Here is a 19,189-nt window from a genome sequence, read left to right on the forward strand (position 1 = left end):
TACTGTCGTAATAGCACGAATAGTAGCAGGAGAAGGAACTAAACATAATAGAATTAGAAACAGATAGAACATAGAGAAAATCCTCGGCTCTGTGTTAAGAGGAGAATATCCAATTTGAAACAAAGAAAGATGCCAGAGAAAAACTGAATACTATGTGGAGTGTAGGTAGTCATCATTTGTTTCTGGAAGTTGTCGAGCGGTAGCAGAACAATCATGAAAATTTCTGGAAATTTTATTTCAACTTTAGTACACAGGGTGAAAGTTAATGAAACCGACAAAGTGCGGGGACGTATTCGTGACTGGAAATAGAACAAGAAAGGTCCCATGAACATGTATCCGGAAATGCATTGCAGCCACGATAGATGGCGCTGACGGATGAAAGTTGCTCTGACCATGTGCCGTGTGCTGCTTGTGTGTTGCAGGCTGTGTAATTAACGCAACGTACTGTAAGCAACAGAATGATCCGATACTCACGTCGTGAGCAAGCCGAGATGGTGTTTGTGTACCACCATGTAGATGAAAACGGTCGAGAGGCAGCACTGCTACATTGGAACTAGTATCCTCACAGACACCAACCACATCACACAACATTTCTAGCTCTTTTTGGACGTTCGTGTGATCATTCGCCCTTTGAGACGGACAAACGTGCAGGAAGGCGGTGGACTGTGCATACACAAGGTCTGGAGGACCGTGTTCTTCAGAAAATTGGGACGAACCGTACTACAAGCTCCAGGCAAGTGATCCGCCAACATCGTATAGGCTAAAGTACGATTATGTGTATCCTGCAGGACGACCGCGATCATCCCTACCATCTGCAACGTGTGCAAGGATTATCAGGAGCGGATTTCCCTCTACGGGAGCATTGTGTCTCTGTTATTTGCAACAGACCATTGCAATTATGGGATTTCTATCATCAGCCCTTTATGCCAACGAAGCAACCTTTACTAGACCTAGCAGCATCTTTCCACATAATCTTCATCGGTGGGCTGCAGGCGTCTCATCCGCATAGGCACAGATCCAATGTGTGGACTCACAGTCCATTTCCGGACACATGCTCATAGGAACATTTTCCCTCCAATTCCATTCATGAATCCGTCCCTGGAATTTTGTCGGTTTTATTAACGTTAACCCTGTATAACGGAAACATGTAAGACTGTCTAGTCACATTAAGCTGTTGAACAGCTGCGAACTTGAAATGTAACGGTAAAAATTTCTCTTGAAAAACGATAATGCTTATAATGACTAAGAGAGTAAACAGTAATTCTAATGCAGCTATTAGATATACTAAACATGTAGAATTGCAGCATCTATGCATCGACCAAAGCTTGAAATGACTACTGCCCATCTCTTTGTTGTAGCTCAACAAAATAGTTCAAATGGCTCTAAGCACTATGGGACTTAACATCTGAGGTCATCAGTCCCCTAGAACTTAGAACTACTTAAACCTAACTAATCAAAGGACATCACACCCATCCATGCCGGAGGCAGGATTCGAACCTGCGACGTAGCGGTTGTGCGGTTCCGGACTGAAGCGCCTAGAACCGCTCGGCCACAACGGCCGGCCCAGCTCAACAAATATTTAAACCAGAGATGTTACAGTAAATAATATGTTACAATGAATGACTTAGAAAACAGTAGAATGAAGCCGTGGCTGAATAATGACAGAGCCGGAAAGAATTTCATACGGTAGAACACTGAAAAAAAAGTTGCTAAAAATGCAAATCCGACTCCAAATGAACATTGAAACAGGTCAGCTGGAGTTGATACTGCCTTCTACAGGATTACAGCGTCTAGAATGCATATCTTTTTCATTTTACTCCTCGTAGTCTCATAGTGATTCCTCTCAACTTATGTACGACGTATACGAGTATGTTTAGTTGCCTAGTAACAGCGAACAACTTAAACTGTAGGTATGTAATAGTGATTATTTTAGTGTTAGATATGTAGCATATGTATAATCTCTACACCTAGTAAACGAATAAACTTCCATATTCCTTTCAATGAATTGTAGTATTTTGTTACGTCCTCTAATGAAAATACTGACTCCTATTTTTTTCATTATTTCTTTTCCACATCAACTCCGCTTTCCTAGATAGACTCAACAAGAGCAATCGCTCAAAAATTATATGCGTACAGAAAAAACCCTACACTAATATTCAAGTACATGCAGTGTCAGTAAACACGGTAGCGTTCAACTTTTTTTAATGATAAGCTTAAAATGTTTATAAACATTAGCAGGAGTAAAAAGTACTGTATTAATATACGCATATATCTTGATACGTAAGATTCCGAATAGTCACTCCGGAATGAGAAGCTGCCTACCAAAACTCTGGCTGGCTATAATTAAACTTTCCCTATTTAGCACGTTATAACACGGAAACTAATTACCGTACGATACCAAACTAGGTAGTATTAATGTCAAGGACATGGGGAAGAGAAATAATGCAGAATCAATTAAGTTGAAACACTTTTAATGTGTTTCTACGGCATATGATACCACTACGTACCGGTATCACTACTGCTACAAAAGGGGCTCAGTATGGCTGCCATCAGTGTCCAGAAGAGTCTGAAAGCGCAGGGTGCATTCTGCAAAGCAGAACAAAGCATGTACATAGGCATGCTGGCTATATCTCTTGATATGCTGCGCTTCAGATCAGCACATGTGTGGAATGTTCCACTGGTAAACCCTGTCCTTCAGGTAGCCCTACAACCAGAATTCACAGGGAGTGAGATAAGTTGATGTGCCGGCCAAGCATGTAGAAACGATCGGCTGATAATTCGGTCGAAACAGGTGAACTTCACGAGCAATGTGCCGTGGGGCCTCATCTTGCATGAAAACTGTTGAGTTCAATGCGTCTCTCTCCTGTAAGGCTGGGTATGCAATGGCGAAGCAAATCGCAGTAAAGCTGGCCAGTCACATTGAAGGTCTTTGGTCCTTGAGCGCCAACCCGTTCAAAAAACAATGGGCCAATAACGAACATAGCCGTGAAGCCGCACCATACGGTGACACGTTCACCATCCAGAGGCACTGCATGCCCAGTGACTCAAGCTGAAGATCCCCACATTCGCCAATTCCTTGTGTTCACCTTAATAGGCAGAGAAAAATGAGCTTCGTTTGTCCATAGGATGGTCCAGGGCCAGCCCTCGTCAAATCGTTGCGAGAAAGTGGAGAGCGAAGTCATCACGTGGTGCAAGCTAGTGTACAATACAGATCTTGTACGGATATCATTTGAGAATGTTTCGAAGCGCTTTCCGTAACGTGGACCACGAGATGTTCAACTGTCGTCTCACAGCACATGCACTGCCTGAGGATTGGAAATTGCAACCCACGTTGTCCACCTTAGCAACAGCGATTTCATCAACCAACTATGGTGCAACCGGTCGTCGGCCTCTTTCCAGAGCGACGTCCAGATTTCCAGTTGATTCGAACTTCTTCGTCATGCTCCGTATAGCAGGTGGAAAAAGAGGACACTTCAGTAATCTTTTCAGCTGGCGGTATTCTCTAAGTGCAGCTGCAATATTACTGTTTTGATAATAGAGCTTTACTAATGAAGCCCTGCTCCTTTGGTCCACTCTTATCTTGACACATCAATAAGCGCACTCCAACTGGTCAGGTGTGTGAGACTATGAATCACAATGAGTGATCACGGCACCTGGTGACCATAGCTGGAACTGGATGGTGGCCCTGTATGCATGGAAATCATGCACCTCTGGACGTGAATGCTACCAAGTTTGATACTCGTACGGTGATTAGTTTTTTGTGGTATAAGGTGTTATGTAGAGAAAGTAGAACTACAACCACCCACTACATTGATGTATACATAGATTTATTTCAGGTATTTGAAGAGTGAAAAATCTCACATTTGTCATGAGAACTGAAAACTATGTATTTATTTTTGTACAAGTACATAGATTCTATAAGTCCCTCCAGATCCTCGAGCAACATGCACTCCACCTCGCCTTCCATATACACCTCCTGTCCCCCACACGGATCCTCTATGACCTGATTCTTTTCCCCCATCTGCTCCTTTTCTTCGAACATATCCATGTCCTCTACACCTCCTGCCACCTTGATCCCCCTCATCCCCTGGTTGCTCCTCTCCTCTATCATCCCTGCCCCCTGCCGTACCTTCACTGTTGTGTCCCCCCTACCCTTCACCTCTACACCCTTCATCTCCCTTCTCAAGGTGGCTTCCACCGACTCCCTCTCCTGGATGATGCCCCTTCTCCCTCCATTTATCCCTCCAATCAACTCTGATCCTCACCTCCCCCTCCCTTCCTCTGTCCTTTCCCTGCGCTCCCTCTCCACCCACCATCCATTATGTTTTTTCCCCACCTATCCTCTCTCTGCCTTCCTTCTCTCCCCTGAGTCTTTTTTGCTCTCCCCTCCACTGCTTTTCCCACTCCTTCTTGCGTCCGACCAGCGCCCCCTTTTTCTATGTCCCCTCCCTCCATCGGCTCCCCTTTTTCTTTTCCCTTCCTCCCCCCCCCCTCTTCTACCTCATAGGTCCGGGTCCTCCCCCCACCCCCGTCTGCCACCGTGTCACCTGTATAGTGCTGTTATAAGTGAGTGTTCAGTGTTGTGCGTCTCCTGTCAGTGTTGGGAACAGCCACCATAATATCGCTAGTTGTATTTTCTATTTTATGCAAACAGAAACCACACTGTCGCCATGTTGTTTTAATTGTGCCTGTCTACTTCTTGTGTGTCTCCATTCACATGCATCGTCACCACAGTGTTTTTGTATTTTAAATTCCACAACTTCCTGCCATTTTACAGTTTTTTTTTACAATGTCACCGTTTTATCGCCTGTTTTTCTTGTTTGTTTATTTTCTCATTATGTTCCTTAACTTTTCAGTAGGCTGTAGAGCACCATATTATGTTGCTGCCAGCCCACCCCACCCTCTTGGGGTGGGGGTAATTGAAATCCATTAAGGAAAAAAAAAGAGTACATAGCTTATATGTGTCCAAAACACTGAGAATGTATTTCTCAGTGCTCTTTTCTTAATCACTGCAAAAAAATGATGAGATAAATTAGGATATAAATCACTTATGAAGAACTTTCTAACCACTATACCAGGGAACTGTGTGTGTGTAAGTGCCAACAGAAAGTTTTTATTATAATTCCTATTAATAACACATGAGATAGAATTACAGAAGTACAGCAGTTTTGAATTAATAGCTTCGTCTCAGGTTAAAGAGAAGTCAAAGCCGAAGTGAGAAACAAAAGCTGAATGAAACGAAATTCAGCGTTAGGAGAACAATAAGCGATCAATGACTTTGAAGCTAATGTGTGTCAACTGACCAGGGTAAAAAGCCTGAGACATTCTGTTCTTATTTAAAATCAGGAAGCGATTCGAGATCATCTATTCAAATACTCAGACACCGCACTGGCCCTGAAGCAAAAGATACAGAGATAAGGCCCATGTAATGAAAATGTTTCACCGCATATAGATTTGTAAAATGACCTTCAGAGGGTTGATGGCGCACGCACTGGCAGTTGACACGAAACGTAAATAAACGTAACATACTGCACTTACATAAGAAAAAAATACTCTACTGTACAACTACACTATTTATCAGAAACTGATAGAAACACTATGCACCGTAAAGTACTGGGAGTAACTTTCCAGAGCGGCCTTAAATGGAATGACCACATACAACCAATTGTAGGAAAAGCAGATTCCAGACAGTTTCATTAGAAGAATATTATGGAAATCTAGCTCATTCACGAAGGAAGCTGTTGATAAAGCGTTTGTTCGAGAGATTCTTGAATATTAATCATCAATATCCGATCCTTAGAACTGATGGAAGAGATGAAGATGATCCAACAAAGAGTGGCCCGTTTTGTCATGAGATCGTTTAGTAGGCGCGAGAGCGTTACCTATATGCTCAACAAACTCCATCAGCAGACATTACAAAAGAGGCGTTGTGCATCACTGAGAGGTCTACTACTGAGCTTTCGAGAGCCCACTTTCCGAGAAGAGTCGGGCAACATTACTTCCTCCCGCACACATTTTGTGCGATGACCACGTTGAGGAAATTTGAGAAATTAGAGATAATGCAGACGGTTATCGACAATCGTTCTTCCTATACGCCATACGCGAATGGGACAGAGTAAGGGCATCAGCCAGTGGTACCAGAAGTACCATCCGCCACACACCATTATGTGACCTGTGGACTGCAATGTAGATGTAGATGTAGATGAGCTCCAGAGGGAAAGAGCATGCACCACCCCGTAATGAAAGAAACATTTTCTTCATGATTTGACACTTGGAACACCTTTAGGGACACGCAGCGGAGCACCGCCAACTCTACTGCACTGTAAACGCGCTTTGTAAAAAAATGGTATTTAAAACGTTTGACATTTCCACTTTTCATTTGTTCCCATCTATCTCAATAACTACACGCAGACTGTGTGGGTCGCACTGTGACGATATACACTGAAGAGCCGAACATCGTGTAGGGCCCCCGTGAGCACGTAGAAGTACTGCAACACGACGTGCCATAGACTCGACTAATATCTGAAGTAGTTCTGGAGGGAACTGACACCAGGAATCCTGCAGGGCTGTCCATAAATCCGTAAGAGTATGAGGCGGTGGAAGTCTCTTCTCAACAGCTCGTTGCAAGGCCTCCCAGATATGCTCAATAATATTCATGTCTGGGCGTTCGCTGGCCAGCGGAAGTGTTTAAACTCAGAATTATGTTCCTGGAACCACTCTGTAGCACTTCTGGACGTGTTGGGTGTCGCATTGTCCTGCTGGAACTGCCCAAGTCCGTCGGAATGCACAATGTACATGAATGGATGGAGGGGATGAGACAGGATGCTTACGTATGTGTCACCTGTCAGATTCATATCTAGTCGTATCAAGTGTTCCATATCACTCCAACTGCACACGCTCCATACCATTACAGAGACTCCACTAACTTAAACAGTCCCCTTCTGCCATGCAGGGCCCACGGATTCATTGCCTCCATACCCCTACATGTCCATCTGCTCGATACAATTTGAAACGAGACTCGTTCGACCAGGCAACATATCTCCAGTCATCAACAGTCCAATGTCGGTGTTGACACTCCCAGGCGAAGCGTAAAGCTTGTGTCGCGCAGTCATCAAGGATACACAAGTGGGCCTTCGATTTCCAAAGCCCATGTCGATGATGTTTTGTTGAATGATTCGCACGCTGACTCTTGGTGATGGCCCAGTATTGAAATCTGCAGAAAATTCCGGAACGGTTGCACTTCTGTTACGCTGAAAAATTCTCTTCAGTCGTACTTGTTCCCGTTCTTGTTCGATCTTCTTCTGGCCTCAGCGATGTCGGAAATCTGATGTTTTACCGGATTCCTGATATTCACGGTACGCTCGTGAAAGGTTGTACGGGAAATCCCCACTTTATTGCTATCTCGGAGACTCTGTGTCCCATCGCTCCTGCGGCGACTATAACATCACGTTCAGACTCATTTAAATCTTGATAATCTGCCATTGTAGCAGCAGTAACCGACCTAACAATTCCACTAGACACTTGTTATCTGATACAGGCTCAGCCGACCGCAGCGCCGTATTCTGCCTGTTTACTTATCTCTGTATTCGCAAACGCATGCTTATAAGAGTTACTTTGGCGCTTCAGCGTATATTACTGATGTAACTGTATTTTTTGAGAGTGTGTGAAGTAATTTTATTTCAAATAAGATTTTATATACTTTTCTCGCCGTTCGTATTTTCCTTCATGGACAAGGTACAGATTTGAAAGTATATTAACAATTTGATGACCTCCAATTAGTATTTCTCTACAGCTGCCAACTGGAGGGGGTGGGCGGGATATAAGTCACTCTACTTGGAATGAAAACGCACTTAGCTTTCTATCCTAACAAATGCCAGCATTATCAGCATCCTACTACCGATACGGTGAGAATGGAGATTTGTGGCATAAACTGACTATAAGAAGGGATTGGTTAATAGCTTACATTCTGAGACATCAAGGGATCACCAGTCGGTACTGGAGGGAAGTGTCAGGGGTAAAATCGTAAAGGGAGACCAAGAGATGAATACAGTAAGCAGATCCAGAAGGATGGAAGTTGCAGTAGTTATTCGGAGGTGAAGAGGCTTCCACAGGATAGAGCAGCATGGAGAGCTGCATCAAACCAATCTTCGGAGTGAAGACCACAATAACAAAAAAATGGCTCTGAGTACTATGGGACTCAACTTCTGTGGTCATTAGTCCCCTAGAACTTAGAACTAGTTAAACCTAACTAACCTAAGGACATCACACACACCCATGCCCGAGGCAGGATTCGAACCTGCGACCGTAGCCGTCACGCGGTTCCAGACTGCAGCGCCTAGAACCGCACGGCCACTTCGGCCGGCTCACCACAATAACAGCAACAACAACAAAAACAACAACTCAAAAAAGGCACCAGGCGAAATCATCTACGTGAAACGTTCAAATAAAAAATATTTCGCATCCAATGTGATCCAATGAGCGGCTTTTACAGGCCGTTCAGGACGCTGTCATCTATACCGTGACTTTAAGAAACCCGCCATGGATAATCCTCTTGTACCACTTACAGTTCGAAGAACACTTCTGTACACTGTCAAGAAAATATTCGATAGGTAGCGCAGTAAACTTAGACGTCAAGTTTACCTTTACCGAGCACGGCCACACAGCACTGTCTAGAATGCGCTACAGAAACAGAGAATTCCTGATATTCACATGACGCCTATATACAATTCAAGCTAGTTACCTACTGCTTTGGTAATCAAATATGACATGCGATGGAAACTTAGTTATTTCTTTTTCAAGTTTTAGAGATTTTCTTTTAAATTTGAACAGTAGTATAGTTGGTTGGAGTGTAGCAAACGTCCTTACATAGGGTGATTTTTTTCCACCGTGTATGAACTCTAGGGATTGATGTATGAGAAGATGAAGAACAAATACGCTATAACGAACTTATGCACGGAAATGCATGGATTCCATGCTTGAGACATATATTGTTACAGAGACTGCGGCCTAATACGCGCTGTACCTTGCAACCACACTTACATTATTACTATGAAATTTGAGCTGGATCATATCATAAGCTTAAACATAGTTTTTATGTGTATGTGCGAAGCCCCGTGATGATACACAGCTTACCGAATAGCTACGGAGGTAATAGACTCACAAATAAAATATTAAAAGGTCGGTGGTAGCTTGTGTGTACGAGGAAGGACGGAAACGCAGGGGAATAAAGAGAGGTGTGGTGTGGACGATGCCAGCAAGTGCTTAAGCTCTTATAATAAAACAGAGAAAAGCGGCTTGTTGGATAAAGGCTGTTATCGCATTTTTCAGGTACAGTATTATCCAAAAAACACTGGCCAACGCTCATAAATTCTGCGTCATATAATACTTTTCACGTTGCGCTTAAGGCGTGACGTGCTGGTGCTTCAGCACTGTAATGGTGCAGCATTAGTCTCGTAAGCTTGAAGCCCTTTAGAACTTCACGTAAACCTGCTATCTTCAAATAGTATAGAGGATTAGATGGCAGAAAATGCACTGTCAGGTTCACATGTTCTACAAAATTATATAATTGACTAGCACATTGCTATTATTTAAAACATTGTCCAGTTAGGTTCATCACACAAGATACTTAACTGAAACGTTGTCTTTTTCAGTTTCTTGCGAGTTAACGGGCATTTCGCTCTCATTTAAATGTATGGGCGGTAGGGTCAGCCTACAGGAACTGTGAAACGAACCCTGTCGTCCAGAACCACGTGCCACAAAGGGTGCAGATTCACCACGAGATGGGGAAATTCACAGTCGTCTATTCTATTGAGGCCTAAGTGCTGTAGTGTATGAGTGAGACAGACGAGAACCTACGTCGTAGGGAAACCCAGTAGAAGGCGTTTGTGGCCAAGGAGACGTAGCAATATTAAACATGGCGGACCTAAGATCGGCCATAATGGGAAACATTTATGGACAGTATTTAATTCTGTAGTAATGCAGTAATTTTAATCTCCCATCCTCCATAAATGTTCGTGGTGATCCCAGCAAAACTTGAATTTTGATCATATCTATAATAGTGAAATTAACAAGTTTTGTAACAAAGACCTGAATGCTAATGTCTGAACGCTTTGGTCGATCTTAACGATCGATATTTCATATGCAAGAGCATCATTAAAATGACAAACGTTGTAATGATCAACTCTGTGGCTTTTTTGTTTAAAAGATATAATAAGTTTAAGTTAACAGTATTTTCAGTTAAGCATCACATCATAATTTCCTCCACACAAAACTCATCGAACGATGACAGCATGACACCTTATGGAATCATTAGGTAATAAAATATGTGTTGTAAAGTTTAGTGCATAATAGTTACTATTGTTATTTTTTTAATCAGAAAGCACATTGGTGCAATGGTACTGGCTATGGAATTCAAAGCTAAGTAGGAAATTGTATTGGTTTTACGTAAAAGAATTTAACGTTTATTATATAATGGATATTATTGTTACTTTATTTAGAACGTGAAAGTTGTCAGTCTTCGATTATTTAAATATGTTAATTTCTAAAATAATCAGATAGACGCCTTCAGGAAAAGGAAATGCCCTAATCAGTTGAGCGAGGATATTTGGCGCGCGGGAAAAGCGCCCAGGGACAGGCAGAGGGACGGTTCGTCTGGAGACACCAAAGGGTAAATGTTCGGATGTAGAAGAGAAAGCGGACGGTTGGTCTTTAGGCAGCTAGGAAGTGAAACGACTTAGAAAATTTCGCGTTGTTTGGTACTGCGGGACTTGTCTCTGAGCGGTGAGCAGCCGGGCGCCTAGTATGAACTCTTAACTTTTCGCGTGGATAACTTGTATTTCGCGATGACATTGTGAATTATCGAACTGTGTCAAATGAATAAGCGCTCGAGTGTAGCCGTATTTCTAAATAAGACCACTTTCGCCATTAGTTAGCTTACTGAATAAATATTATTCTAACCAAATCACAACTGTGTGACCTACATCATTTATGGGTCGTTAATTTCGTTCCTGATATTATTATTACTGTTTATTATTATTATTATTATTATTATTATTATTATTATTATTATTATTTTCGATTATTCCCATTTAAAGAGAGAGTTTGAACTTGAATTCCTTTATGATGATTGTTTATGTTTTTTCCTGAGACCAAATTTTCTTCATGTGTTCACTATGTTGTTTCTTTCGCTCCACTGTCCATTTGCATCCTGGTCTCTTTTGTGTTGTGGTGTCAAATTTATGTATTTCCTGATGTTCCTGAATTCAGTTCTATTTTCTGCATCGTTTACTGTTATGTGTGCTTGTCTGAGGTCCTCTTCAACTTCTTTTATCCATTTTGTCCGCAGCTCGTGGTCGTGCGGTAGCGTTATCGCTTCCCGCACCCGGGTTCCCGGGTTCGATTCCCGGCGGGGTCAGGGATTTTCTCTGCCTCGTGATGACTGGGTGTTGTGTGATGACCTTAGGTTAGTTAGGTTTAAGTAGTTCTAAGTTCTAGGGGACTGATTACCATAGATGTTAAGTCCCATAGTGCTCAGAGCCATTTCAACCATTTCTTTCATCCATTTTGTTTTTCCCCTGCCTGTGTTGACGACTTTAAGAATTCGCTTTGAAATTCTGTTTTCACTCATCCTGTGGATATTCTCGTAGAAGTGCGATCTTCTTTTCCTTATTTTATCCCTAATCTTGTCTGTGTATTTATATAATTCTGATGTTCGTCTCTTCTTCCAGATTCCTTACTCTTGTATCGGACCTTTCTTGTTTCTCTATTTCTTTGATTTTAGTTTGTCCATCTATTTGTGTTGTTTCAGATGCATACAGTACCTCTGGAAGTACGACAGTGTTGTAGTGCCCCAATTTTGCGTTAATTGATATGGACTTTGTGTTATAATAGTTCCACGTGAGTTTATATGCTTTCTGTAGTTTTTTTATTCTTTCCTCATTGGCCTTTAGGTTGATCCCTGATGGCTGGATGATTTCTCCCAGGTACTTAAAATGTGGTACTTGTACGATTTTCCCATGGGTTGTCACAACAGGCAATTTGTCTTGTGGCACTATTTCTATGTACTGTGTTTTCTCATACGAGATTTGCAGGCCAGTTCTTTGTGCAATTTCGTGTAACTTCTCTATGGCGTTAGTGGCTTCTTTTCTATTATTTGTGAGGATTGCAAGGTCATCTGCAAAAGCTAAACACCTCACATTGAGTCTATTAGCTTCTCTAATGCCAATTTGTATTCCTTTGACTTCTTTTTCCCATGTCCTGATAATTTCTTCAAGAATGATATTAAAGAGAAATGGTGAAAGCCCGTCACCCTATCGCATTCCAGTTATTATATGTTATGTTAATTTTGTATTTCGCAAACTTACCATCAGCCATACAATTTAACAAAAGGGTCACAAGTGTCAAATTTAGGGCGTGTAATGCAACATGTGCGGTTCAATCCCTTGACGAGTTTGAGCCAAGACATTTCGACGAAGAGCAACCGCATGTGAATCCGAACATCTTTGGGATGTTAGCTCGCATGCTTCTTGCCTTGTTATGTTTGGTGAACACGCTTGCTGCGCGTCAATCCTTAGGTCGACTACAATCTCTGTCGCTACAGGTCCGTTTTCTGCTCGTTAAGAAGATAGCAAAAGATCTGTTACACTTAAATGTGTGTAATGAATGCTACAATCGAAGATAATCGACAGCTCCTTCCTTTAATTATATACGGTTGTTGCCACAAAGTTTGCCAATAGCAACTCTGGTTTTACTCAGGTCAGGGAACTCATGATAGGCAACAACACTTGTACTGAAGAAAAGACATTTCAACACTAAAGCTGCATTTTCTTTACTGGCTGACTACGTCCGATCTTGGCCCATTTTCAAAAGCCACCTGTTACAGAGAACAGCATTTGTTATGGCTAGATGTGTTGAATGTGGATAATAAAGGTATTAGTATTAAAATAATACGTGTAGTAAATACTTATGTGTTTGTATTTAAGAGAGGATTGTTCTGTTTATATCATCACACGTAATGTATCTCTTATCTAATTTAAAAGATGCCACGGATGCAGTTACACCTCACAGTGTTCTAGTAATGGTATGCATTATTTATTTATTTATTTATTGTCAATTGTGGTTGTTTTATTATACAGCATTATGTGATCCTCGAGACAATAGTATAGTCAACGGACTGGAAATGTGTCCTCATTACATTACACTGCGTGTCATGGTGTCTTACTTATTGTAGGTGTTATCTTAGTTTTGACAGATTTTGATGCGAGTAATTTTTATTATGAGATCTTACATAATCTTTGATATATTCAATGATTAGTGATGGGTATGAGTATCACTGACTGAGTTCAGTGTGAGACACAAAGTTCCACCACATCATAGGTGTAAGATAGGAAGCCTATTGTTTCACTGTATCGTTTGTAGTCTCGTATTTGATGAGTGATTGCGGTAGGATGGAGTGCATCTCATATGCTGATTAAAGGTGCTATTGAAGGTTTCTATGAATCGTTTGTGGTCGCGAATTTGGTGATTAACGTAAGATGGGGTGTCTTTCATGGGCTGATCAAAGCGCTATGGAAATTTTCTATGAACCTTTGACTGCGTAGTCCGGTTTGCTTTTTTAACATTTGCTCTGGGTGCTTGCTCATGTGAAGGTAGATTTGTATTTCGTCTAAAATCTCCATTAATTGGCTTTTGGGGACATTATGCAAGGTAGTGAGATTACTCTCGGCATTTTCAGTGGAGTGTTTACTTTCCGTGAGATGTGTGCTGAAAGCTGAAACGTTACTTCCACTTGTGTTCTCCATATCCCGTTTTAAAAGTTCTGTCTGTTTGTCCAATGTAGGCTTTATTACAACCGCTTCATTCGATTTTGTAAACGCCGGAACTGTTACATGGTTGTGCTTTGTCTGTTTCTTGAATGATGCAGGTTCCTAATGTATTGATGGTGTAGAACTCTATTTTGAGATCTGATTTCGTTACTGAGTAATTTATTCTGACACAAATTCGCAGTATTTATCTTTCTATTATGTTTCAGTCTTTGTCAGCGTGATGTCATCTATAATGATTTTGTGCTCTGTATTTAATTTCTTTTTGTATACTTTGTGGACTAGGTCCGTCTTACAGCCATTATGGTTCGCACTACTCTGAGGGTGTTCAGTTATGATTTAATATTTGCATTGCTGGAAGGGTATTTAGCGATTCGATCTGATGCTGATATAAAGTATGCCTCATTATTGCTGCAATATGGCAAAATCAGTTATGAACGACGATATCTGTAGTTTTTAATTTGCGAGAGGTACTGAAAGTATGTACCGAGTTCGTGTTGGTGACAGTTATGTCGAGGAAGTTCACGCTGTTGTTAAGCTCGTGTTCTATAGTGAAGGTGATGCTTTTGTGTATGCTTTTGAATTGTTTGTGGAAGTTGGTAATTTCTTATGTTGATACGAAACAGAACAATGTTGTCATCTACGTACCTTAGATAGTACATAACCTTTCTCTTCCAGTGAGCATATTCTTCAAAAAATTTATTATCTAGGTGGTCTAGAAATACATTTCCAAGGGTGCCAGACAAGCAACTACCCAGCGTGAGACCATCAGTCTGTGAAACTGTTTGTCACTGGAGCTAAAATAGTTGAAATAATACTGTGTTTAGTATTGCTACTTTTGCTTTATATAGACTCCCGTATTTGAAGAGGTTTACTTTTACGATGTCAACAGTTTGATCAATGACTACGTTAGTATATAGATTAGTTACATCTAAGGAAAATAATCTGTTCTTTTCTCTGAGAGTTTTAGCTCTTTAATTTTTTCAATTAAGTCTGTGCAGTTTTTAATAATATATCGTATATTGATGTGTAATTGTGAAGTATAATTTGGTTCAGTTTTCTTCTCAATTAAGTATGCTGCACTATTTCTACAATGTACAATCGGTCTAATAAAGGTACCACAGTTACGAAAAAGATATATATTCAGCCAATCATTAAGATAATTTTGTAAAGTGTAACTACAGCTGTGGCATATTTAACGCAAATATGAGTATGATGACACAAACAGAACATTTCACACCAACCATATCTTATCACTGATACCTTTGTTATCCACATTCTAAACATCTAGTCGTAACAAATGTTGTTCTCTGTAAAAGGTGGCTCGTAGAAATGGGCAAAGCCCACGAGTAATTAGCCAATAAATAAGCAGCAGTTTTGGTATTAAAATGTCTTTCCTCAATATTTGAGAGCTGCTAGACACAACGTACTGAAAATGTTTATAACACTCGTACTGTCGGTGGAATGTCTAATACCAGTAGTGGCCGTAGAGATCACGGACGTTGAGATATTGTTTCACGCCCATTATAACGCGAACTGCAAAGCAAAATCTGACCATGTCTTAGCGAGCGAGAAGAAAGGATTATTATCGTTACAACATAACAGGTGTCTCTAATTTTGCTGCTCTTTAGTTTATCAGATGGATAGAAAGGCAGGATAATGTTAACGTTTTTGAATGACACACTCAGTTACATGCTTTGTCTCTCAGAAATGCTGTAGGCGAAGGGAAGTCAACCTTTTTTACCTACAACCCACTTTCAAATCTACTGTGGTAGTAAAATTTTTAACCACCTACCGGTTCTACATTAATAGTAACTTATAAAGTAGGGCAATAACTTTAGTTGATAAAATTTACAAAGCAGAGTTGCCGAAAATCAAGGCATATAATAATAATTACTTACGAAATACTTTGGGTCAAAATTTGATGTGAATTTAACGAAAATGTTTTTAAGACCCCTACTGCCTACCGCCCACCATGGTAGCTGGAACGCCCAGTAGTGGACGGTAGTGACCATGTTGACTACCACTGCATATAGAGAAAAGTACTGCTGTCGAAAATTACACACATCACTTACCACAAAATTGCTTCAGAAGGAGTCATTAACAAAATGAACACTGAAATATTGTCATTGGCACGCCGGGTTCAAAGTGGTGTAAACAATGCAGGAAACTCAGTATTTGGTTACGAAACGATAACTATATCAATAAAGACTTACTACACTAAAAATTAACCAGATGTCAGCGTATCACATTAACAACGTAAGATAGCTAATGAAGATGTCCCTATTTGAAATTAAGCTTGGGCAGTAGTAAAAGATGTATGTAGGCTCCCAGCTTACCTGAAAGTCTGCACCCTGGTCGGTATGAGGCCTCGGGACGAGATGTTTAGCTGCGGTGGGCGCATCGCCTCGTGGTTGTCGTAGTCGATCGCCAGCACGTACGGCAGCTGCGGCAGCACGCACAAAAGCACGTCTACAGGCAGATTTCGTGATTCTAGAGGTACGATGTTGTAGCGGCGTTGACGCTTAAGACCACACACCTGCTGATTACTCTCACCATATTTAGCACGTTCTCGCTGGCGCTGAGAACTGTGTTTCTCGAAGTAGGACGGCGTCCGCATTCGAAGGCCACTTTAATATACTGATCTTTTATTTCAAAAGTTTATTCTTTTAAGACAACAAGAGATTACATAAAATAATTTTCGTTGAATTACAAAGTATGTGATATCTCATTCGTTCAGAAAGCTCTCTCGTTGGGGGGGGGGGGGGGGGGGTCACACAAAATTGCATTCAGTGTACGTTACGCTTGTATGATGGGTAAAATATCATTCGGTAGTGTATTGCTGGTAACATAATCCGTAGAGTCGAGCGTGACCTACTCCTGTTACACGCAGTCCGATGGGGGAAGGGGGTTTAGCGGGAGCCACCGATGGTAGATACCGGGATGAATGTGCTAATATCTAATTCATTTTTAAAGGAATCTCTTTTCTTATGCTAGACAGCTCTGCACTGAACGAACTATATTTTTCGATAGGTCCCTTATCGGAATCTGAATAACTTACGACGATACGAGTTTTCTTCGATATTGTCTGTAATCTTCTATCTTCTTCCTTCGTCAGTTAATTTGTAACTCTTAATAATTACAAAGGAAAAGTTTCAGGAACGTGTGAAACTAGGTGAAAAACAGTGTCTCCCTGATAGACGAAATACTTGATGATTTGTGTCCTTCGGGATTTCGAACGAATGCGATCTGTATAAGGAGGGGTCCTGTCGTCTTGGAACCAATTGGGGATCGAACATTGTACCATAGAATGGATCTGATCAGCCAGAATGGTCACATGTTCCTTGGCAGTAATACGGCCTTGTAGAGCACTCATGGAGCCCATTGCGCCATTTTCCACTCTTGTAACGTAAATTCGACTAGATGCTGGAAACATTGTGCGACAAGACTTATCCGACCAAATGACATTCTTCCATTGCTCCATAGTCTAGATTACTATGGCTTCGGCACGGCTTTTTCCTGTTATGGGCATCTGCGTCAGCAACGAGTGGTTTTGGAGCTCCAGCTCCCCCTTCAACGCCCTGCTTATGGATCTCCCATCTTGTTATTTTCGTGCTTGCCGGGTTCGCGAGGGAGACATTCATTTCTGCACTGACGTTTGAGGTTGCAGTCCTCTAATTTTCCATCATAGTTCTCTTAAATGAACGTCTGTAACGATCACCCGGCATACAATATCGCCCTCGTTGTAATCTAGCGGATGATATCTCTCCGCTTTTCCTGTACAGAGCATAAATCTTTGATACTGCGCCTCTTGAAACGCCACACACATCGGCAACCTTGGTTACGGAAGCACCACAGCTCGACGACCAACAATTTCTCAATGTTCGAAATCACTGAGCTCCGACGTAATACACTCACAACTACATAGTAGTCTGTTCTGACCCCGACCGACACTTCTAACGTATTGAGGATATTGGATAAGTACCGTTCGTCGTCAAATATGGTACAGCAACCAACCTGAGGGCTGGGCTAGATTCTGCATTTATGTTCAAGCACGAATTTCTCGCGGTGTTTTCACATTTTTGAATACTGTAGCTCTCATTACAAGAAATTTTCGCCTGAGTTGTTACTCGCCCCTTGCGCCAACGTGCGCAGCGCCTGCGGTGTTAGCCGGGCTCGGCGCGCCTGCAGAGCGGGCGGAAGCCGTGCGCCAGCGAGCCGGATCTGTCGCTGCGGAAACTGTGCTCCGGGCTCCGTCTGCCGGAAGCGTTCACTGCTAGCAGCCGCCGTGCCGTCCGCTGCGGCACCGGAGGAGGAAATTGCCAATTGCGGCAGGGGTAATGACGGGAATCCTCATATCGGAAAACCATTACGCGGCGCGGGCGGCGGCGCAAGCAAGGATTATGCAGTTAGAATGCGCACGGGGACGTGTCGGTGGGCGGGACCTGCTTTGGTTGCGGAGAGGGAGGCAGAGTCGTGGTGGTTGGGGGCGGCGGGGGCGGTGGAAGGGGCACGGTAGGTCCTGTAGTTGGGCCACGAGGGGACAGGGCGCACCCTAACGAGCCGCACCTGTCACTGAGAGAGGGCGATTTACCGTCGCTACGTCGACTGTGAACGCAGCGCCTTGCCCCGTTATTTTGTTCCGGTGGGGGAATAATGATTTGGCTCCTACGACAGCTTCGACTAACTAACTCATCTATACGTATTAAGTTGAATGCTAATTTGTTGTCAAGAGTCTCACAGCAGCCGATTTATGACGTCAAGGGAAGTAGTCGAAGAAATTTCTGCATTGATGGTTTTTTCCTCACTCATACGGGTAGAGGGTAGGGATTGTGGAGGGCTGTCAGAGGAGCAGGTAACCCGTTCTTTAGCCAACTGACAACAAAAATTAAATAACATGAAAAATAGACCAGAATGAAATAGGGGATATATTTACACCGAATTTAAAATGCTTTATTGGGGAAAAATGAAATGGATGTTTTTACATATACAACAGATATGATTTCTTACACTGGTAGTTAACAACAGTAACAACAAAAGGCAAAACGAAACACAATAGGCCCGCATTTAAAAATTTTTAAAACTTGATGCTGAAAGACTGATATTTAAAAGATCTTTCCTGTGACTAACACCCAAACCTCCAGATGTCAGACGTTCAGATCGGCACCAAACGTTACTTGTCAACAGAGTATCAACCATAACACCGATTTATTTATTGCTGTGTGTTGTCTGACATTTATCGACTGATCGACTGATATTTAAAAAATCTTTCCCGTATCTAACAGCCAAACCTCCAGATGTCAGACGCTCAGATCGTTACCAAACATTGTTTGTCAACAGAGTATCAACCATAACACCGATTTATATAT

The 19,189-nt window shown here is 41.9% G+C and overlaps 1 protein-coding gene across 1 annotated transcript in view; it reads right to left on the bottom strand.

Annotated features, from left to right (window-relative positions):
* LOC124796215 (tyrosine-protein kinase Dnt-like) overlaps positions 1-19,189 on the bottom strand; it is a 232,588-nt gene that overhangs the window by 73,188 nt on the left and 140,211 nt on the right. The window contains exon 3 of the mRNA XM_047260309.1: positions 16,160-16,266. Coding sequence (XP_047116265.1) covers positions 16,160-16,266 — 107 coding nt within the window. The remainder of the gene's footprint in view (positions 1-16,159; positions 16,267-19,189) is intronic.

Source organism: Schistocerca piceifrons, chromosome 1, assembly GCF_021461385.2.
Source record: "Schistocerca piceifrons isolate TAMUIC-IGC-003096 chromosome 1, iqSchPice1.1, whole genome shotgun sequence".
Classification (NCBI taxonomy): Eukaryota; Metazoa; Arthropoda; class Insecta; order Orthoptera; family Acrididae; genus Schistocerca; species Schistocerca piceifrons.